General features: G+C 57.0%; 1 protein-coding gene across 3 annotated transcripts; it reads right to left on the bottom strand.

Moving 5' to 3' along the window:
• Window positions 1-3,961: 3,961 nt before the first annotated feature.
• Window positions 3,962-11,418, bottom strand: RHOD (ras homolog family member D). 3 transcript variants are annotated; one of them, XM_082478278.1, is made up of 5 exons: window positions 11,285-11,418; window positions 8,022-8,109; window positions 7,147-7,256; window positions 5,123-5,257; window positions 3,962-4,594 (listed from the first exon to the last, which is right to left on the bottom strand). In XM_082478278.1, exons 1-5 carry the CDS (start codon window positions 11,414-11,416, stop codon window positions 4,427-4,429), a joined length of 633 nt encoding a protein of 210 aa, XP_082334404.1. In that variant the 5' UTR covers window positions 11,417-11,418; the 3' UTR covers window positions 3,962-4,426. The 3 variants fall into 3 exon arrangements, with proteins under 3 accessions (XP_082334404.1, XP_082334405.1, XP_082334403.1); XM_082478279.1 differs by lacking the exon at window positions 11,285-11,418 and adding an exon at window positions 10,732-10,913 and having other exon boundaries at window positions 5,148-5,257; XM_082478277.1 differs by lacking the exon at window positions 11,285-11,418 and adding an exon at window positions 10,732-10,912.
• Window positions 11,419-16,773: the final 5,355 nt, after the last annotated feature.

Below are 16,773 nucleotides of genomic sequence, written 5' to 3'. Positions count from 1 at the left end.
CTGGGGGTGGAGGGGGGTTTGAACAAGCAGTGACTGGGAGGAAGGGCAGGCCGAGGTGGGGAAACAGCCAAAGCAGAGACTTCGAGGCTGGTCCAGCTACCCTGGGTGTGGCTGGAGTGTCAGGTGTCCTAGGCATAAGATGGGGAGGGTGGGCTTCAGCCAGATGTGAGAGACCTCCCGGGTCTCCACCTGGGGAAGTTAGACCTCCTCTGGACAGGGGGGCTTCAGAAGGCTCAAGGTGACGTGACTGGATCTGTGCTTTGGAAGATTGCTGATGGTGAGGAGGATGAAGGAGGCCGAGAGTCTGGAGGCTGGGAGACTTTTGAGGTGGTCCAGGCAGGAGCGGCTGACAGCCTGAAATGGGGCATTGCCACGCGGCATTCGTCCATTTGTTCATCACATGTTTCTTTAGTGCTTCTTACATGCGAGGCACTGTTTGAGGCACAGGGGATTCCAACAAACCCAGTCCATGCTCTCAGGGAGCTGGCAATTCAGTGGGAGACAGGATCATGTCAAAAGTTGATGAGTTCTCCAAGAACGTAAAAGAGAGCAGCCAAGGGTGGGGGGCGGGGGGAGGTGTGGCTGGAGAGAAACTAAAGGTGTGAGTTCCTGCCTCAACTGCTCCCCTGCAGGCACTCTCCTCTCCAGCGGCCCCGTCAGAGCAGGCCCCTGCCCGCTTCCCTCTCTGTGCAGTGGCCCCGGAAGCCCCTTCTCCACCTCTCACACCTGTGGATCTTCCACCTCCTTGACCCCCATCCTGCTTCCCCGCTGCTCACAGCGAGCAGTTGTTCCCAGACCTTGACCTCCCAAACTGTGTCCTGGGTGAAGTGCAGCGATGGCCAGAGTTGAACTTCAGTCCTACTTCTGGCCACGTGACCCTCTTCTTCAGGAAACCTCAGTGCAGTGTTTGAAGGCATTCACCTCATTGGATGAGGCCCAAACACATTATACAAAGTAATCTGCTTTACTCAAAGGCTACAGATTTAAAAGTAATCGGGGGCTTCCCTGGTGGCGCAGTGGTTAGGAGTCTGCCTGCCAATGCAGGGGACATGGGTTTGAGCCCTGGTCCGGGAAGATTCCACATGCCGCGGAGCAACTGGGCCCGTGCGCCACAACTGCTGAGCCTGCGCTCTGGAGCCCCTGCTCCGCAGCGGGAGAGGCCACCGCAAGGAGAAGCCCACGTACTGCAAAGAAGAGTAGCCCCTGCTCCCAGCAACTAGAGAAAGCCCACATGCAGCAACAAAGACCCAACGCGGCCAAAAATAAAAATAAAATAAATTAAAAAAAATAAAAGTAATCGGGACTTCCTGGGTGGTGCAGTGGATAAGACTCTGCACTCCCAATGCAGGGGGCCCAGGTTCAATCCGTGGTCAGGGAACTAGATCCCACATGCATGCTGCAACTAAGAGTTCACATGCCACAACTAAGGAGCCCATGTGCCGCAACTAAGGAGCTGGCAAGCTGCAACTAAGACCCGGTGCAGCCAAATAAATAAATATTTTTTAAAAAGTAATCATATTAAAAAAATACCTTCACAACATCTCAACTGGCATTTGACCAAACAACTGGGCACTGTAGCCTCATCAAGTTGACATTTAAATTTTTTTTTTTTTTTGGCTGCACTGCATGGCTTGTGGGATCTTAGTTCCCTGACCAGGGATCAAACCTGGGGCCAAGGCAGTGAAAGCACTGAGTCCTAACCACTGGACCACCAGGGAATTCCTGGGAAGTCCCAACATTTAAATCTGGCCATCACACCTATTTATTTCTCTATCTAATCATCTCATTCTTGATATTCTTAACTCTGCTGAGAGATAAGAGGCAAAGAGGCAGAATTTATTCCTCCTGTTTATCAGGTGAGTAGACTGACACTCTCCAGGACCAAGCCCATCACTCCATCACCTTCTAGTTAATACTCTCAGCCCTCCTTGGCCTGAGCCTCTTGTCTCGTCTGCCTGGCAAAACCTCACACACCATCCGACAGACTCTCAGTGGCACTCATTACCCCCCCAGGCTCACCGGGCTGTCTCTCTTTTCAGGGAAGTGCCTTTTCTCTCCTGGTAGCTTCCCAACCACCCCTGCATGCTGGGGTTAGGACCCCTTCTCCGTGGCATTGCAAACAGACCTGGCTTTGAGGGCACAAACTGTGGGTTCCCTGTATAATACCCCTAGTTCTTGTCACGGTGTTTTGGGCACATCAGGGAGCCCCTTGGACACCAGGCTGTTGAAGGCATGGATGATGGAGTCCCTGGGAAGGGAAGGAGTCTGAGCCAGTGCTCAGGTCTCCTGACATCTGGTTCAGTATCTTGCCCTCCCGTATAGGATACACTGTCCAGTACAGCTCTACTCCATGCAATCCAGCCCGTGTTTCCTGCACACCTCCTTTATTCCTGGCACTGTGCTAGGCACCTGACAAGCAGTTTGTCACTTTACCCTCACAGCAACGCTCTAGGACGGGCATGATTACCTACATTTGCCAGATGGCATGTTGAGGCTCAAAGAGTGTAACTCTCATAAAATCACATGGCTCTGGAAAATGGCAGGACTAGGATTCGAACCCAGATCTGCTACTGACTCCAGAGACGGAACACTCTGCCTCTCAGCAATGCCAAGAGGCCAAGCCACATCCCCAACTAGGGTCTGGGAACAAAGAGATGAGGGAGACGAAGAGCTTGACTTCAGGGAAGCCCAGGTCTGGTGCAAGAAGTCAGTGTGAAAAGCTTCCTAGCCAAATAACTATCAAGGGTTCAAGGGACTCACATTTTGGGAAATTAGAGGAGACGTGTGAACTGGGCTTAGCTCACTGGGCTGGGGAGGGCAGGAAGGGGAGAAGAAGGAAGAACATTCTGGGCATGGGGTGTGCTTGGGGAAGGAGCCATCAGGCTAGAAATCTAGGCCAGGAAAAGTTGTTTCCCACCCCTGAGCAGCTTATATTAAAACCCTGGAGTGGAGCCTGTAATCCAGGTGGGGTTTTCTGAGCAGGTCCCTAACATCACTTCCTCTGCCTCAGCTCAGCTCTGTAACCTGAGCCAAGAGCCCTCACCTGGAGGAAGTGGTCCCACCCCTGGAGCTGTTTCCTAATGAAACTGAGGGGGTGGGTGTTAGTGGCTGGTTCTGTGTGGGTGGACCTCATCCAGTCAATTGAAGGCCTGAAAAGAAAAGACTGAGGTTTCCCAAGGAAGAAGGAATTCTGCCTCAAGTGAGTAACACGGAAACCCTGTCTGAATTTCCAGCCTGCTGCCCTGCAGAATTCAGACTCAACACTGCAACACTGGGACTTCCCTGGTGGTCCAGTGGGTAAGACTCTGTACTCCCAATGCAGGGGGCCCGGGCTCGATCCCTCACGCTTGCTGCTACTAAGAAGTCCACGTGCTGCAACGAAGATCCCACGTGCCGCAACTAAGACCCGGCACAGCCAAAATAAATAAATAAATAAATATTAAAAAAAAAAAAAAAAAGACTGCAACATCGACCTCCAGCCTGCCCTACAGGTTTCGGACTAGCCAGCCTCCACAATCGCGGGAACCAATTCCTTAAAATCTCTCTCTGTATATATAGCCTATTGGCTCTATTTTTCTGGAGAACCCTGACTATCCATTTTATCAATCATATTACATACATTACATCTATAGAATATTGTCTATTGTATTTATCATAAATAAAAGTGATACTTGTGAACCTTTTGTGAGCACTTACTGTGTGCCAGGCACCTGCGAAGTTCTTGGCAGGTGTCTCATGACGCTCTTACTCATCCCAAAGCTCCATGAGGTCATCTGTGATTGGTCCCATTTCACAGACGAGAGGCCCAGAGAGTTCAAGTAACTTGCCCAGGGTTCTAAAGTGATAAAGCCGGGTTTGGATCCAGGTAGTTACACTGGATCCAGTGCCTACGTGGGGTGTGCTCTTACCCACCATGGAACGTGTGTGTAAAGGCATTTCGAAACAAGAGGCGTGATGCAACTGACAAGTGATGTCATTTTAGTGTTACAGTTACCACTGGGATGGGCAGGGCGAAGGGAGACGGGGGCAGGGTGTGAGTTCTGGCTGGAGGGTCCTAGCACCACCGGGTCCTGAAGGTGCAGCCGCGGGAAGAGCCACGAGGTGGCGCCAGGCTGCACAGGCCGCTCCAGGATGTGTAGTCCAGGGCTGTGAGCTGGGAGTGATTCCAGGGGTCTCCAGGCCTAGCCCTCCACAGGGCTGGTGAGCCCGGGAACCCCCTTCCTCAGGCCTCAGAGGGGTTTCTCTCCAGTCCAGGGATACCAGCGCCAGGGTCAGGGGCCCGGCCTCGGTGGTGCCCATCTGTTTGAGGTACAGTTCAGAGGTCACAGCCTGGGGACTAGGTCCAGCCCAGCCAACTGGCCAGAAGGTCCGTGCCCAGCTCCTTCCTGCGCTGCTGGTGTGGTCAGGGAAGGAGCGCCCCAGGCCATCAGGTCACCACACAACAGCTCTGGGTAATCTGCCTCCAGAAGTTGCGACGGCGGCTGCTGAGGGCCACCTTGGCCGCCTCCTGGAAGATGGTGTGGACGTTCTCCTGGAGCAGAGCCGAGCACTCGAGGTAGGCCACGGCGCCCACGGCCCGTGCCATCTCCTGGCCCTAACAGGGAGAGTGGACCAGGCCGCCGTCAGGTGGGTGCTGCTGGGGTCTCATGTCCAGCCAACTCCCAGCCCCCTTGGCCATCCTAGGTGCGTCTTCCTAGGACACCCACAGCTCCTGTCCCCTGGCCTGACCAAGCCCATCAATGGCTTCATTGGGTTTCCTGCCTCAGTTCTTGGCTGGGTCTCTGCCTCTCGAGGCATCAACTAATTAACTTCCCGGCCTGACCCAGGCATGCTGCAGAGAGGGGCCTGCGGACTGAAGACCTGGGGGTCCCCCCCGGCTGTGAAGCAGGTAGGCAGGACCATCTGATGTGTCCCGCACTCACTCACTCTCCATCCCACAGCTGGAAACTTCCAAGCCCAGCAGTTCTTGACCATGACTGCCTCTAAAACAACCCCTACCCTGACCCACACCCCGCGGGTGCCAGATGTCTGGCGCTGCTGAGAGGCTGGGCCGGAGCAGCGTTACCCCAGGGGTTTCCTCTCCTGGCACCCCTACCCCCGCGCCCCGGGCTAGGTTTCCTACCCTGTGGTAGGTCACAGGTTCCAACTTATTTTTCCGCAGCTTCTTCACCAGCAACTTGTCCTTGCGCAGGTCAGTCTTGCAGCCCACGACGATGATGGGCACCTCCTTGCAGAAGTGATTCACCTCCGGGTACCACTGTGGGGAGGGAGGTGGTGAGGGGGTGTGTGTGAGCCATCAGGGGAGTGGGCCGCTCTCCTGCCCTCCAGGTAGACTCCCACAGCAATAATCAGCAAAGCCAGTTTAGGGAGAACTACTCTGTGCCAGGCTAAGACTTTATATGTAATGAACACATTAACCCCCCGGGTCCCTATGAAGCAAGTTCTATCATCAATCCCATTGTACCGATGCACTAACTGCGGCTTGGAGAGGTTATATAACTTGGCCTTGGTCACGCAACTGGAAGTGGCAGAATTTGAACCCAGGGGGTGGCACCCAGAGCCCGGTTCCCATCTGCTCTAGAATCCTACCTCTGCAAGGTAAGGGGTCCCATGACCATCTCCCCAACAGGGTAAAATATATAAAGAAATCAGTGAGGCTTTAAAACTAAAGCAGCTCACAAAATGGTCGCAGCAGCTGTTTGCCTGTTGGAGGGGGCACTCCTGTCCCATGTCAGCTGCTCTTTGGAATGTGAGGCTCCAGGGCCTGGTTATTTCAGTCTCGACTATAACCTGGGAGCCTGGAATCCAGGCTTTAGATCTCCAGCAGCGCACGCCTGCTCAGTTTCAGGAAAAATTGACATCAAACCGTCTGGCTTCTGGAGCCAGATGGGGCCGGTGTGCGGTCCCGGCAAATCCTCCCCTCCACAAAACTGCCCTTGAAAAGGGTCTCCTCCCCTGACTCCACTTTGCTAAATGCAACAGGGAAGCCTCAGACCTCATCCTACCTGAGCCCTGACGTCAGCGATCACTCCCTCCTCTCAGACCTGGTCTGCGCTTCACCCCAGGGCCGCACTCTCCCGGTTGACCTCAGGTCTCCAGGTGACAGCCCCCCTCTTCCCCACGCCCAGCCCACAGCTCTTCCCCACCAGCAACTCCTAAATGGATCTGCCCAGCCCTGCCCCCTCCCGGGAACTGCACCCTCAGACTTCTGCCTGCCTGACCCTCCGCTGGGATGCCCAACGGGCCTCCATCGCCCACCTCCCTGCCCCCAGCTTGCTCCTTCTCATCTTGAGAAATGGCAAGACCACCTTCCAGGTGCTCTGATCAAATGTCTCTCTCCCACCCATGTCCAATCCATCTGCAAACGCTGACGGTTCGGTTCTGCCTTCCGAACAGATTCAATATCCGCTGGCCTCTCACCACCCCCTCTGCTGGCACCCCGGTCCCAGCCACCACTTGCCTGGTCCTTGGTGCCTAGAACAGTACCTGGCACACAGTAAGTTCTCAGTAAATGCTGCCATCATCGTTGTGGTTATGGTTACAAATGCTGTCACTGGCTGTGCTCTGAGGAACCCTGGAGCATGTCATTCACACACGCATGGAGGCCCTGGCAGCAGTGGGGGCGGGGCCGTGGCTGCTGGGTAGGAGCAGAGGAACTCAAGGGACCGTTTCCCTGACACCTGTGTGCAGCCTCGGGAACCTCTGAGATAACTGGGGGACATCCTGGGAGGCCGCTGGGAGCCAGCAGTCACACTGATGGAGGCTGAGAGCTGCTGGAAACTGATGGCTCGTGTGACCTTGGGCAGGCCCAGGCTGGGGAGATGCAGGGCCCTCTGGGTCGCCCAGCATCTTCAGGCAGGGTCACGGTAGAAAGAGCCACAGCGTTCTGAGTCTGCAGTATGGGGCAGACAAGGAGCACTGGACCGGGAGTCAGAGGGCCAGTCCAGACCCTGCCACCAAATCCCTGCGGGACCCTGGCTAAGTCTCTCTAGGCCTCAGTTTCCCCATATTTATGCCAAAGGCACTGGACCCGATGTCATCCAGGGCCTGCCGAGCTCTGACAGTCTGCTGGGTCAAGGGTAGGGGTGGAGCAGAGTGGCCCGGCTATGGGGCTGGGCCTCCCTGCCCCCCACCCCCTGTACCCACCCGGTTAGAGATGTTGTCAAAGCTGTATGGGCTGGTGACATCAAAGCAGAGGAGCAGGACGCTGGCGTCGGGGTAGAACAGGGGCCGCAGGCGGTCGTAGTCGACTTGCCCTGGGTAGAATAGGGGTGGTCACTCCCTCCAGATTTCCTGCCCATTGTCAGCACCTCCCCAGCATCAGGGAGGTCACCCCAACCAAGACCAGGGGCGGGTGTGGGTGGGGAGGATCTGGATCAGGGCCTAGTTCTGTGCCTCAGGATCCAACACGTGAATGTCCCCCTCAGGGCTGTGTTCCCCTGGCTGGCCTGTGGGACGTGCCAGCCCTGGCCTGGGCGAGACCACTGCTGAGAGAGCCCTGTTCTGGAAGGAGTGGGGGATGTCTGAGGCCATCACTCAGAAGCCTGCTTTGCCCTGGACTTGGGGCGGGGATGGGGGATGAGGAGAAAGAGGCAGGTGGGACCTGGGCAAAGATATCACAGCCCAACCAAGGTAAGGGGGCTGCTGGGATTCCTGGAATTTAGCTTTGAGTTCTGATGTAGATTTGACTCTGAACCCTCTGGTGGGCTAGGTCAGGAGGCTAGAGGGCAGAGGTCACGTTCAAACAGATCTTACAGAAGCTAAAGCCAGGGTGGACCGCTCAGGAGGCCAGAAACAGTCCACCCCTTGAGAGCTAAGAGCTCCGATTTGTCTCCAGGACATGGTGGGCTGCTCTGGGCTGGGGAAGCAGCAGACACAGATGCTGAAGCGAGGAGGGTTCAGGCTCCCGGGGGCCCTAATCCTGGCCAACACCTGTTCCCTGGAGACTAGTTGGCCTCCCCGGTTCGGAAGGGAGTGGGGCCCTTCCTCCCATTCTGCCCCTCCCCCAGCCTGGCACCCACCTGCTGTGTCCCAGATTTGGAGGTGCACGGGTTTGCCCTTCACGTGCAGATTCACGATGAGCTGCTCGAATGCCGTGGGGGTGTAGCTCTGAGGAAGAAGGGGTCAAGGGGGCAGCTGAGAAGGCAGCATCTGAAGTGGGTGGTCCCAGTGCCCAGGCCAGAGCCCAGGAGTGCCCGCGGCACTGCCGCTCTTTGGAAGTCAGCAGAGTGGAGTAGTTTCTGGGAGGGAGTTGGCTGGTGGGATGGAGGCCTAGAGCTGCCACTCCGTAGCTGTGCACCCTCCCAAGGCACCGAACCTCCCTGGCCTCCTCCGCGACTATAAAGTGGGTCTATTAGAGCCCCCAGCGCAGCATGTTGCTGAAAGGATTCAAGGAGGCGCTTCTTGCGGAGCCCTGAGCACAGGGCCTGGTAGAAAATAAGCACTCTACACGTGCCAGGACTGTTATTTTTATCTCTGTCCTCGTCCAGACTGTCCCATTTCTGAGCCTTCCTTCCTGCTGTCCCCTCCTCCTGGAATGACATTAACCTATGTTTGCTCATTCACTCACTCATTCATTCATTCATTCATTCATTCATGAGCACCCTCTCTGGATCCGATTCTGGACACCCGGGAGCAACTAATAAAGACTCATTGCCTGCCCTGGGGAGCTCCTAGCTTTTGGGGGTCCCTCCTTTGCCTCTCAACCTTTCACAATCCAACCGGGATGCCCCTGTTTCTGTCTCTCTTACCTGCCCTGCCTGGCCCCAGGGGGAGGTCACCCAGGCCAGAGGCCCCTCCACCCCAGGCCTGCTGCACCTGAGCTCATCCCCTCTTCACAAAGGCTAGATGAATGGAAGCAGGACGGGCTTTTACACAAGTGCAGGAATGAAGAGAGGGAGCTTTTACAGACAGGGTCTGAGCAACAGGGGAGAAGGTTTTCAAAACCCTGCCACGACACAAGCCCTTTGCACCAAGGGGCGTGCTGGACCGCCTGCATCTTGGGTGCCCAGGCCTTGCTCCCTTGCTCAGGGCTGGATGGGGGGACCACAGACCGGGGGACACTGTGGGGCCCTGTGCCCTGAGGCAAGACTCTTCTCTCTGGCCTCAGTTTTCCCATCTGTAAAATGAAGGCCTTGCCAGCTCTCAGACCTTGTGTTTCTTTTAAATGAAGAGGTCTCTTGGGAATTCCCTGGCGGTCCAGTGGTTAGGACCCTGTGCTTTCTGTGCTGGGGCCTGGGTTCGAAACCTGGTCGGGGAACTAAGATCCCGCAAGCTGGGCGGTGCCTAGATAGATAGATAGATAGATAAATAGATAGATAAATAGATAGATAGATAGATAGATAAATAGATAGATAGATAAATAGATAGATAAATAGATAGATAAATAGATAAATAAATAAATAAATAGATAGATAAATGAATGAATGAATGAATGGAGGGGTGTCTCTTGTGCCTGGAGGCAGACAGGTCCCAGGAAATCAGGGTCCCCAAACAGGAGAGGAACCTAGACAAGGCAGGTCTAGCCCTCTGGTGACAGGCACGCTTTCCCTTTCCCTTCAGAGTGTCCTTCACCATGCACTGTTCGGACTTCCCTGGTGGCGCAGTGGTTAAGAATCCGCCTGCCAAGGCAGGTGACACCGGTTCAAGCCCTGGTCCAGGAAAATCCCACATGCCGCGGAGCGACTAAGCCCGTACGCCACAACTACCGAGCCTGCGCTCTAGAGCCCGTGAGCCACAACTACTGAAGCCCGTGCGCCTACAGCCCGTGCTCCGCAACAAGAGAAGCCACCACCAGGAGAAGCCCGCGCACCACAACGAAGAGTAGCCCCCGCTCGCTGCAACTAGAGAAAGCCTGCATGCAGCAACAAAGACCCAACGCAGCCAAAAATAATAATAATAATTAATTAATGTTTAAAAAATTGTGAAAAACACACACTGTCCATCAACTGTGAGATGCCCATTTCCGCACTGTAACCTCTCTGCAGTTGGGATGGGTCTCACCCACAAGGCCGTCTCAGAGCCCAGGACAGTGGTGGTGAGGGACCACCCCTCCCGGCACTTCTCCTGGGCCCCGGCTGGCCCAGCCTCTCTGTGGCACTCTGTGGTGCTCCCCGCACTGCCGTAATTGTTGGGTTCTCACAGGCAGCATCTGGGGGGCCTGGAAACACATCCCTCCCCCACAGCTAAAAAAAATGTGACTGGCCAAAGGATGTGACATCAGCTCCAAAAACCACAAAGCAAGAGTCAGCTCGATGCTGCCACAGTGGAAAGAAAGGCTGACTCTGGGTTAGCAGGCCCGGCTGCTCCTGCCTCCCCCATCCAACCCCCCAGTGCTGTACCACCCCAGGGCTTTGGCGGGGGCTGGGATCAGCAGGCGGGGGGAGGTGATGCTGGAAGCAGACCCATGCGTGGACTCCCAGGGGAAATGGGCTGAGCGGGGCATGGTAGGTGGGTGTGTCCAGCCCCCGTCCTGGTGCCGCTGAGTCCGCCTGGACAGGTGGTAGGCATGCCGGTGAAGGAATGACAGTCCACATGCTCAGGCATCAAGGACATGCCAGGTGCAACTCGGGGCCGTCTCTCAGCCTTACCTTCCTCCTCACCACCACCCCGGCGAGGTCGAGTGAGGGGTGGGAGGCTCACAGAGGCTGAGCAAAGTACTGAGGGCCCCAGAGTTTGTTGGAGGAGACTGAGGTGCTAACCCAGCTGTCTGAGAGGCTGGTGTGCTCTTACCCGCCAAGGCTGAGCCCACGGGACATCCATTGTAGGGGCAAGAGCTGGGGGAAGACACGATGTCTCCCAAGAAAAACGCTGGCCACTTTTCAGTGAGTGCTTCCTGTTGCAGCTCAGAGCTGAGCCCCTGACCTGTATGAACTCTCTCATCACTGCGACCCTGGGAGGTGGGCACCACCGTTATTCCTATTACTCAGTTAAGGAAACAGGCACAGAGAGGGTAAGCGGCTTGCCCCAGGGCGCACAGCTGTAAGTCGGAAACCCGTGATTTGAAGCCAAGGCTGTCTGTCCGCCTTAGCCATGCTGTGCCACCAAGTGCTCTCTTAGGACCCGCTACGTTCCCCAGGCTGCCTAAGTCAGTCCCCGGGACACCTCCCCCAGGTAGGTGGCATTCTTGGCACTTGACAGGCGATGTCACTCCCGCGGGCAAAGTGAGAACTGCCTTCAACCCCACGCTCTGCGGGGAGGCAGGACGGGCGCACGTCCCTCCCGGGGTGGGGAAGGATGCACCCAGGCCGCGGCGCCCCGCTGCGCCCGACGGGCCGGCGCTCACCTCGGGGAAGGCGCCCTCGGCGAAGACCATCAGCAGCGACGTCTTCCCGCAGCCGCCGTCGCCCACCAGGACCACCTTGACGGACCGCGCGCCGGGCGGCGCCTCCTGGCCCGCGGCCTGGGCCGCCTTCATCGCGGGGCGGCGGAGGGAGGGCCGGGCGCGAGCGGAGCGGCGGCCTCGGGGCCGACGGGGCAGGAATGTGGAAGGGGCGGAGCGGGGCGGAGCGAGGAAGTGCGGGCGGCGGCTGGCGGCTCAGGTGAGGGCCGGGCGGACTCCGTGGCCTGGCGCCGGCTCGGCCCTGCCCCTCCCGTCCCAGGTCCCAAGTCCCAGGTGGCCCGAGAAAGACACACCTCTGTGTGGGGCGCTGAGGCCACAGGAGGGGGCACCGAGACTCGGCCTCCGTCCTCAGGAGCGCACCCTGGTCTGATGGGGAGCAGACACGTAGCTGGGCAGTGACGGTGTGGACGGGGAAAGAGGAGGGTCCTGTCCCACTTCCCCGGGAGAAGGGAGGTGGGAGTCAGCCCTGCTGGCCCACCAGCTTGCTGGGGACAGGGACTGGGTCCCTGGTGCCCAGTCTAGGCGGGGCACCCAGCAGGAGCTGGTGACTTTTGATGGATGAATGAATGAGTGAATGAATGAATGTGCGTTTCCCCAGGGTTCTGGAGAAGCCCTCAACACTGCGGTCTCCCTGCAGGTGTTTCAGGGCAGGTGGGAAGGGGGTGATCCGGCAGGCCCTTATGCGTTAGTCACTGGCACTGCCAGCTGGGCCTACCCTCCCCCAGCCAGCACCAGGAAGTCTCACTGCAGGCGGGTCTCACCTCTGCCTCGGTCATGGTCTGGAGAAAGCGATGGAACCTTCCATCTGTAAAGTGCTTAGAGTAGGGTCTGGTACGTGGTTGGTGGTGCCATGTGTGAGTGATTCTTATAATTTAACCAACACTGATGGCTCCCTGTGCCCAAGGACCTGGGGACCCTGAACGGTTGAAGTCAAAGTCTCCCACAGCCTAGAATGGGAGACAGGCAGGACGTCACTGTGATAAGAGCTACAACAGTGGGGGAGACAGGCAGTGGATGGGAGTCGGGAAGAGGGGCTCCGCACCCGGGTTGGGGGTGGTCAGGAAACCCTTCTGAGAAAAGGGGCCAGAGTCTGCAGTAAAAAGTGAGACACGGTTAGATGGTGGAGGGAAAAAGTGTTCCAAACGGAGGCAACAGCACGTGCAAGGTATGGAGGTAAGGGGGAGGGGGGATCCTTTGCCGGGGGTTGGGGGGCGTGGTGTGGTTCTTCCCTGTGATGATGGTGAGGTTGGTTTGGGGAGCTGGTGCAGGGGTGAGGCTGAGGGTTAATTAGGGCCTGGAGAGTGGAGCACTTTGGATGCCAGGAATAGAGACAGAATTGAACTGGAAACTCACTGTCACCTGACCTCCCACCCCTGTTAGTAGCCAGAGTCAAAACATGTATTTAAAAAATGGGCACAAGGGCCCCCCAGATCTTGGACTGTTTTCACTGAAGCTCAGACAAACAGAGGGCAGAAGTCTTGGGGTTTCACACCCTTCCCCACACAGGTCATGACATCATTCCTCATGGAGTTCCAAGCCAGGCAGGTGAAAAACCACCCTCAGCCCCCTTTAAACCTCACTGTGTCCCAAAGAGGCAGCCAGGGCAAGAGTCACGGCCCCTACTGCACAGAGGCAGAGCCCAGACCCCTGACTCCCATTCCAGGCTCACCCAGGGCCACAGTCAGCAGGCTGAATGAAGCCTCACCTGGATGGAGGGAGTGCCCCAGGACATCCCCACCCTTTAGGCCCCTTCCTCCCCGAAACCACCAAAGGGCTGGGCAGTGACCTGGCACCAGGCTGGGTGTGTAGACACTGATCAGGGCTCCCCGCCCCAAGGAGTGGTGGGGAGGGACCCCATCCCCCAACGATCAGCTGTCAGTCTCATCATCCCCTAGTCTCTCCACTACTGCTGTCATCAGGCTTTGGGTGGCAAGGCTGGGAGGCAGGTGGGGCCAGACCAGGGGTGGAGGGAGCTGAGAGTCAGACAGAGGCTTTTGGCCTTGGTTGCTATGGGGATAATCACTCTAATGACACTCCTGATGTGCGTCATGCTTTAGAGTCTCACTGAACATTTCCTAATAGTAACAGCGCCCATTAATGGATTGCCAACCGTGTGGAGGCACTGTCCCCTAGCAGGTGGGAAGTGTTAGCCCTGGTTTACAGATGGGACACTTGAGGCCCAGAGAGGTTTAAGCTCTTGTTTAAGATCCACAGCTAGCAAGAGGCAGAGCTCTGAGTTTGAACCCAGGTCTGGCGACAAAGCTGGGCTGTCTCCCAACATCACACCTCCTGTGCATTATTTCATTTAGTGCTCAGACTGTGAGCTGGGCAGAGTGGGTGATCGGGAGCTGAGGCTCAGAGAAAGGCATTGGCTTGTGTCAGGCTAGCACGACCCAGAGCCAGGATTTCAACCCAGGTCTCCTGATGTTAAACCCAGCCTCACTCCCACTCTGTGCTCCTGATTCTGCGAGAGGGAGATTAGTCACTGGGCTGGGGAAATCTGCCCTGGTTGGCAGGGAATTTCTCCAAACCTCAGACATTGCCAGGCCCTGGACGGCACCGTTTTCCTGGAGTTTATTTTGGAGTGGGGAGGCGGCCCAAGTCACAGTCTGCCTGGTCAGGGTACTGTTTACTGTCTTACTGTTTTCTGTGGCTGCTGGTCACTACCAGCTTGTGGGTGACTCATCCCCTTGAGGCCCCACCAGTCCCAGGTCCAGAGTCCTTCAGCACCCTGCTCAGTGGGTCACTGCCCTGCAGACCCCAGGCCCTCGGCCTGAGGTGGAATCCCCTCCTTCAGATGCAGGTGGCCAGGCAGGATCTTCCAGCCCCCAGCCAAGCCTTGAGCACCTCCAGGGCAGGAGCCGAGTCCCACCCATCTCTGTATCCCAGACAGGAGTGCCTGCCCCAGGCTGGCATCCAGCTGTGGCCCAGGATGTTATGTCCAGTTCACTGGCTGGACAAACAAGGAAAAGGAAGGAAAATGAAGGAGCAAGGGAGAGAGAAAGGAAGGAAGATGGGCTGCCTCAAAAGCATTTACAAACTGAAGAAATAAAGGAACAACAGTTGCGTGGATGAGTGAATTCAGCGAATGACCTGAGTGTCGGGTCAGTAGACAGGTGACCACCCTCCGGCCTCCATCTGCTCCAAGGCCCCCCTGGCCTTGGCCCCTCTGCCCCATTTTCTGACCTCCCACCCCCATTCTCCCTGAGGCCGGAATCCCCTGCTGTCGGGGCCGGGGTCTCTGCTGCCCCCGTGTGGCCTCTCTGCTCCCTGCACCGTCATCACCCGGCGCTGGCGGCTCTGCTTCGGGTCCCTGGCTTGGGGTGTGGAGTGTTTATGGATGGTTGAAGGAGTGGAGGGACATGCAGGCACCCTGGAGTTGGTGCCAGAGGGGGTAGAACTTCATAGGCCCAGTCCTGCCCCTTGGGATGCCTTGGAAGGGGACACAGACACTTTGCTCCCGATGCCTACTGGGATGTCCCCTCCCGATGTCCCCTCCCCTCCCTTTCATCCCAAACACCAGATCCCAGAGCTCCAGAACTCCTCCACCCAAAGCCTTGACCTCACGTTTACTGAGCACCCACTGTGTGCCAGTCAGTTGGCATGTGGCATTTAATTCCATCCTGTGAAGTACGTATAATTCTTATCCTCCTCTGACAAATGAGGAAACTGAGGCACAAAGGGGCTAGATAATTTGCCCAAGATCCCACAGCTGATAAGTGGGGGTGTGGGTGCTTTTAGAGGCCTTCTTGACTAATACGCTCATTCTTCAGATGGGGAAACAGGCTCTTGAAGGGAAGGAATTGTCACACAGCAAGTAAGCAGCAGACCCAGCCTATGGCAGGTGGAACACAGAAGGGCTTCTTCTCCCAAGTTCCCTTCTGTCTGGCCTCTCCAGACCAACCCAACTCTGGCTGCCATTTAACTGGAGCTCAGGGCTGGGGCCGCAGGCCACTTGTCCCTGCCTCGCCATTGTTGACCCTTCTGGGTGGGATGGGAAGGTTGATAATGGGGTGGAGAGTGAGGGAGCCCCGTGGCCCAGTCTGAGCGTTCATTTAGTTTTTTGGTCTGTCCCTTCAGGTGTCTGCAGGCATAGACAAGGCAGGAGAGAGGAAGTGACGCTTCGAGCTGCTGTCGCCTCTGGATGCTGCTGTGGCTCATCCTGCTGCTCCCACACGCAGGCCTGGACCGCCACTGCCGCTGTCAGGACAGGGACCTCCATACCTGTCCTCTTGGGTGGGACTTGGCTACTCCTGAGGGCTCCCACACAGAGGCGGCTTGGGACCCTTGAAGCAGGCCCACGGGCCTGGGGCTGAAGGAGCGGGGAGAAGAGTGGGGTGGCAGGGGAGGAAGAGGCAGGAAGAGATGGGAGTACCGTGGTTTGGGCCCTGCTAAAGGCAGCTGGGATGCTCCTCACTGACCAAGAGCAGCCCTCGCTGACGTCCCTCGTCATCACTTCAGAGCAGCTTAGAGTAGCTCCCCCTCCCTGCCCCCCTCCCTCCCGCTGACCTCTCCTGCCCAGGGCCTCACTGCCAGCAGGACCAGGACCTTCAGCCTCACCCTGGACATGAAGCTTCCCCAGCTCAGCCCCACCTGGCCTTTCCAGCTCCAGCTGGCTGCGTGGCTCCCCAGACACCTGTGACACCTTTGCGTAGGCAGTTTCCCTGCCTCGAGGCTGCTCTCCCTCCTCCACCTGCACAGCCCTCGCCACCCAGCGAGGCTGGTGCCTCCATCTCCTCCAGGAAGCCTTCCCTGGTTTCCACCCTTCTTGGGCTCCTGTAGGACCTGTCTCATTCTCCTCTTTCCATGCTTGCTGTGATCTTCTAGAGCAGGGGAGGGGAAAACCAGAGCAGCCTGGGATCCAGAGGGGCTTCTCTGCTGCCCCTCAGCCCCACTGTCGAGAAGCTGGGGAAGGCAGCATTGTGGTCTAGTAGTTAAGTCATGAGCTCAGGAGCCAGACAGCTTGAGCTCAAATCCCAGCTCTGAGATGCTCTGGCTGTGTGATCTTGGGCTAGTTACCTAGCCTCTCTGAGTTTCAGTTTCTACAGCTGCAAAAAAGGAGCCAACAACAGACCTACCTCTATGTCTGCAGGGTTGCAGGCCAGGCAGCAGTACTCACTGAACTCACACGGCCCGTCTCCCCTCCAAGCCTTTCCCCGGGCTCCCTTCTCCCCATCCTCCCCAACTTTAGCAAAGTTGATGCATTGGCCAAATTTTTGTCCACTCCTGCCCTTTTCTACATGCTGTTCCCACAACCAGGAAGGCTTTTTTGGTCTTACCCCCCTTTTCTGGCCTTATCCCTCTTGCCCTGAAGACAGCTCAGCGACACCACTGGGCGGCCTTCCTTGATATTCCCTTCTGCATTCTCCCTGCCAGGCTGGCTCGGGGCCACTTCTCAGAGCTTCCCCAGCAGCCTCATGGCACTGGTCCTT

This window comes from Balaenoptera physalus (assembly GCF_965194825.1).
Source record: "Balaenoptera physalus genome assembly, chromosome: 10".
Classification (NCBI taxonomy): Eukaryota; Metazoa; Chordata; class Mammalia; order Artiodactyla; family Balaenopteridae; genus Balaenoptera; species Balaenoptera physalus.
This window is presented reverse-complemented; position numbering and strand designations above follow the sequence as displayed.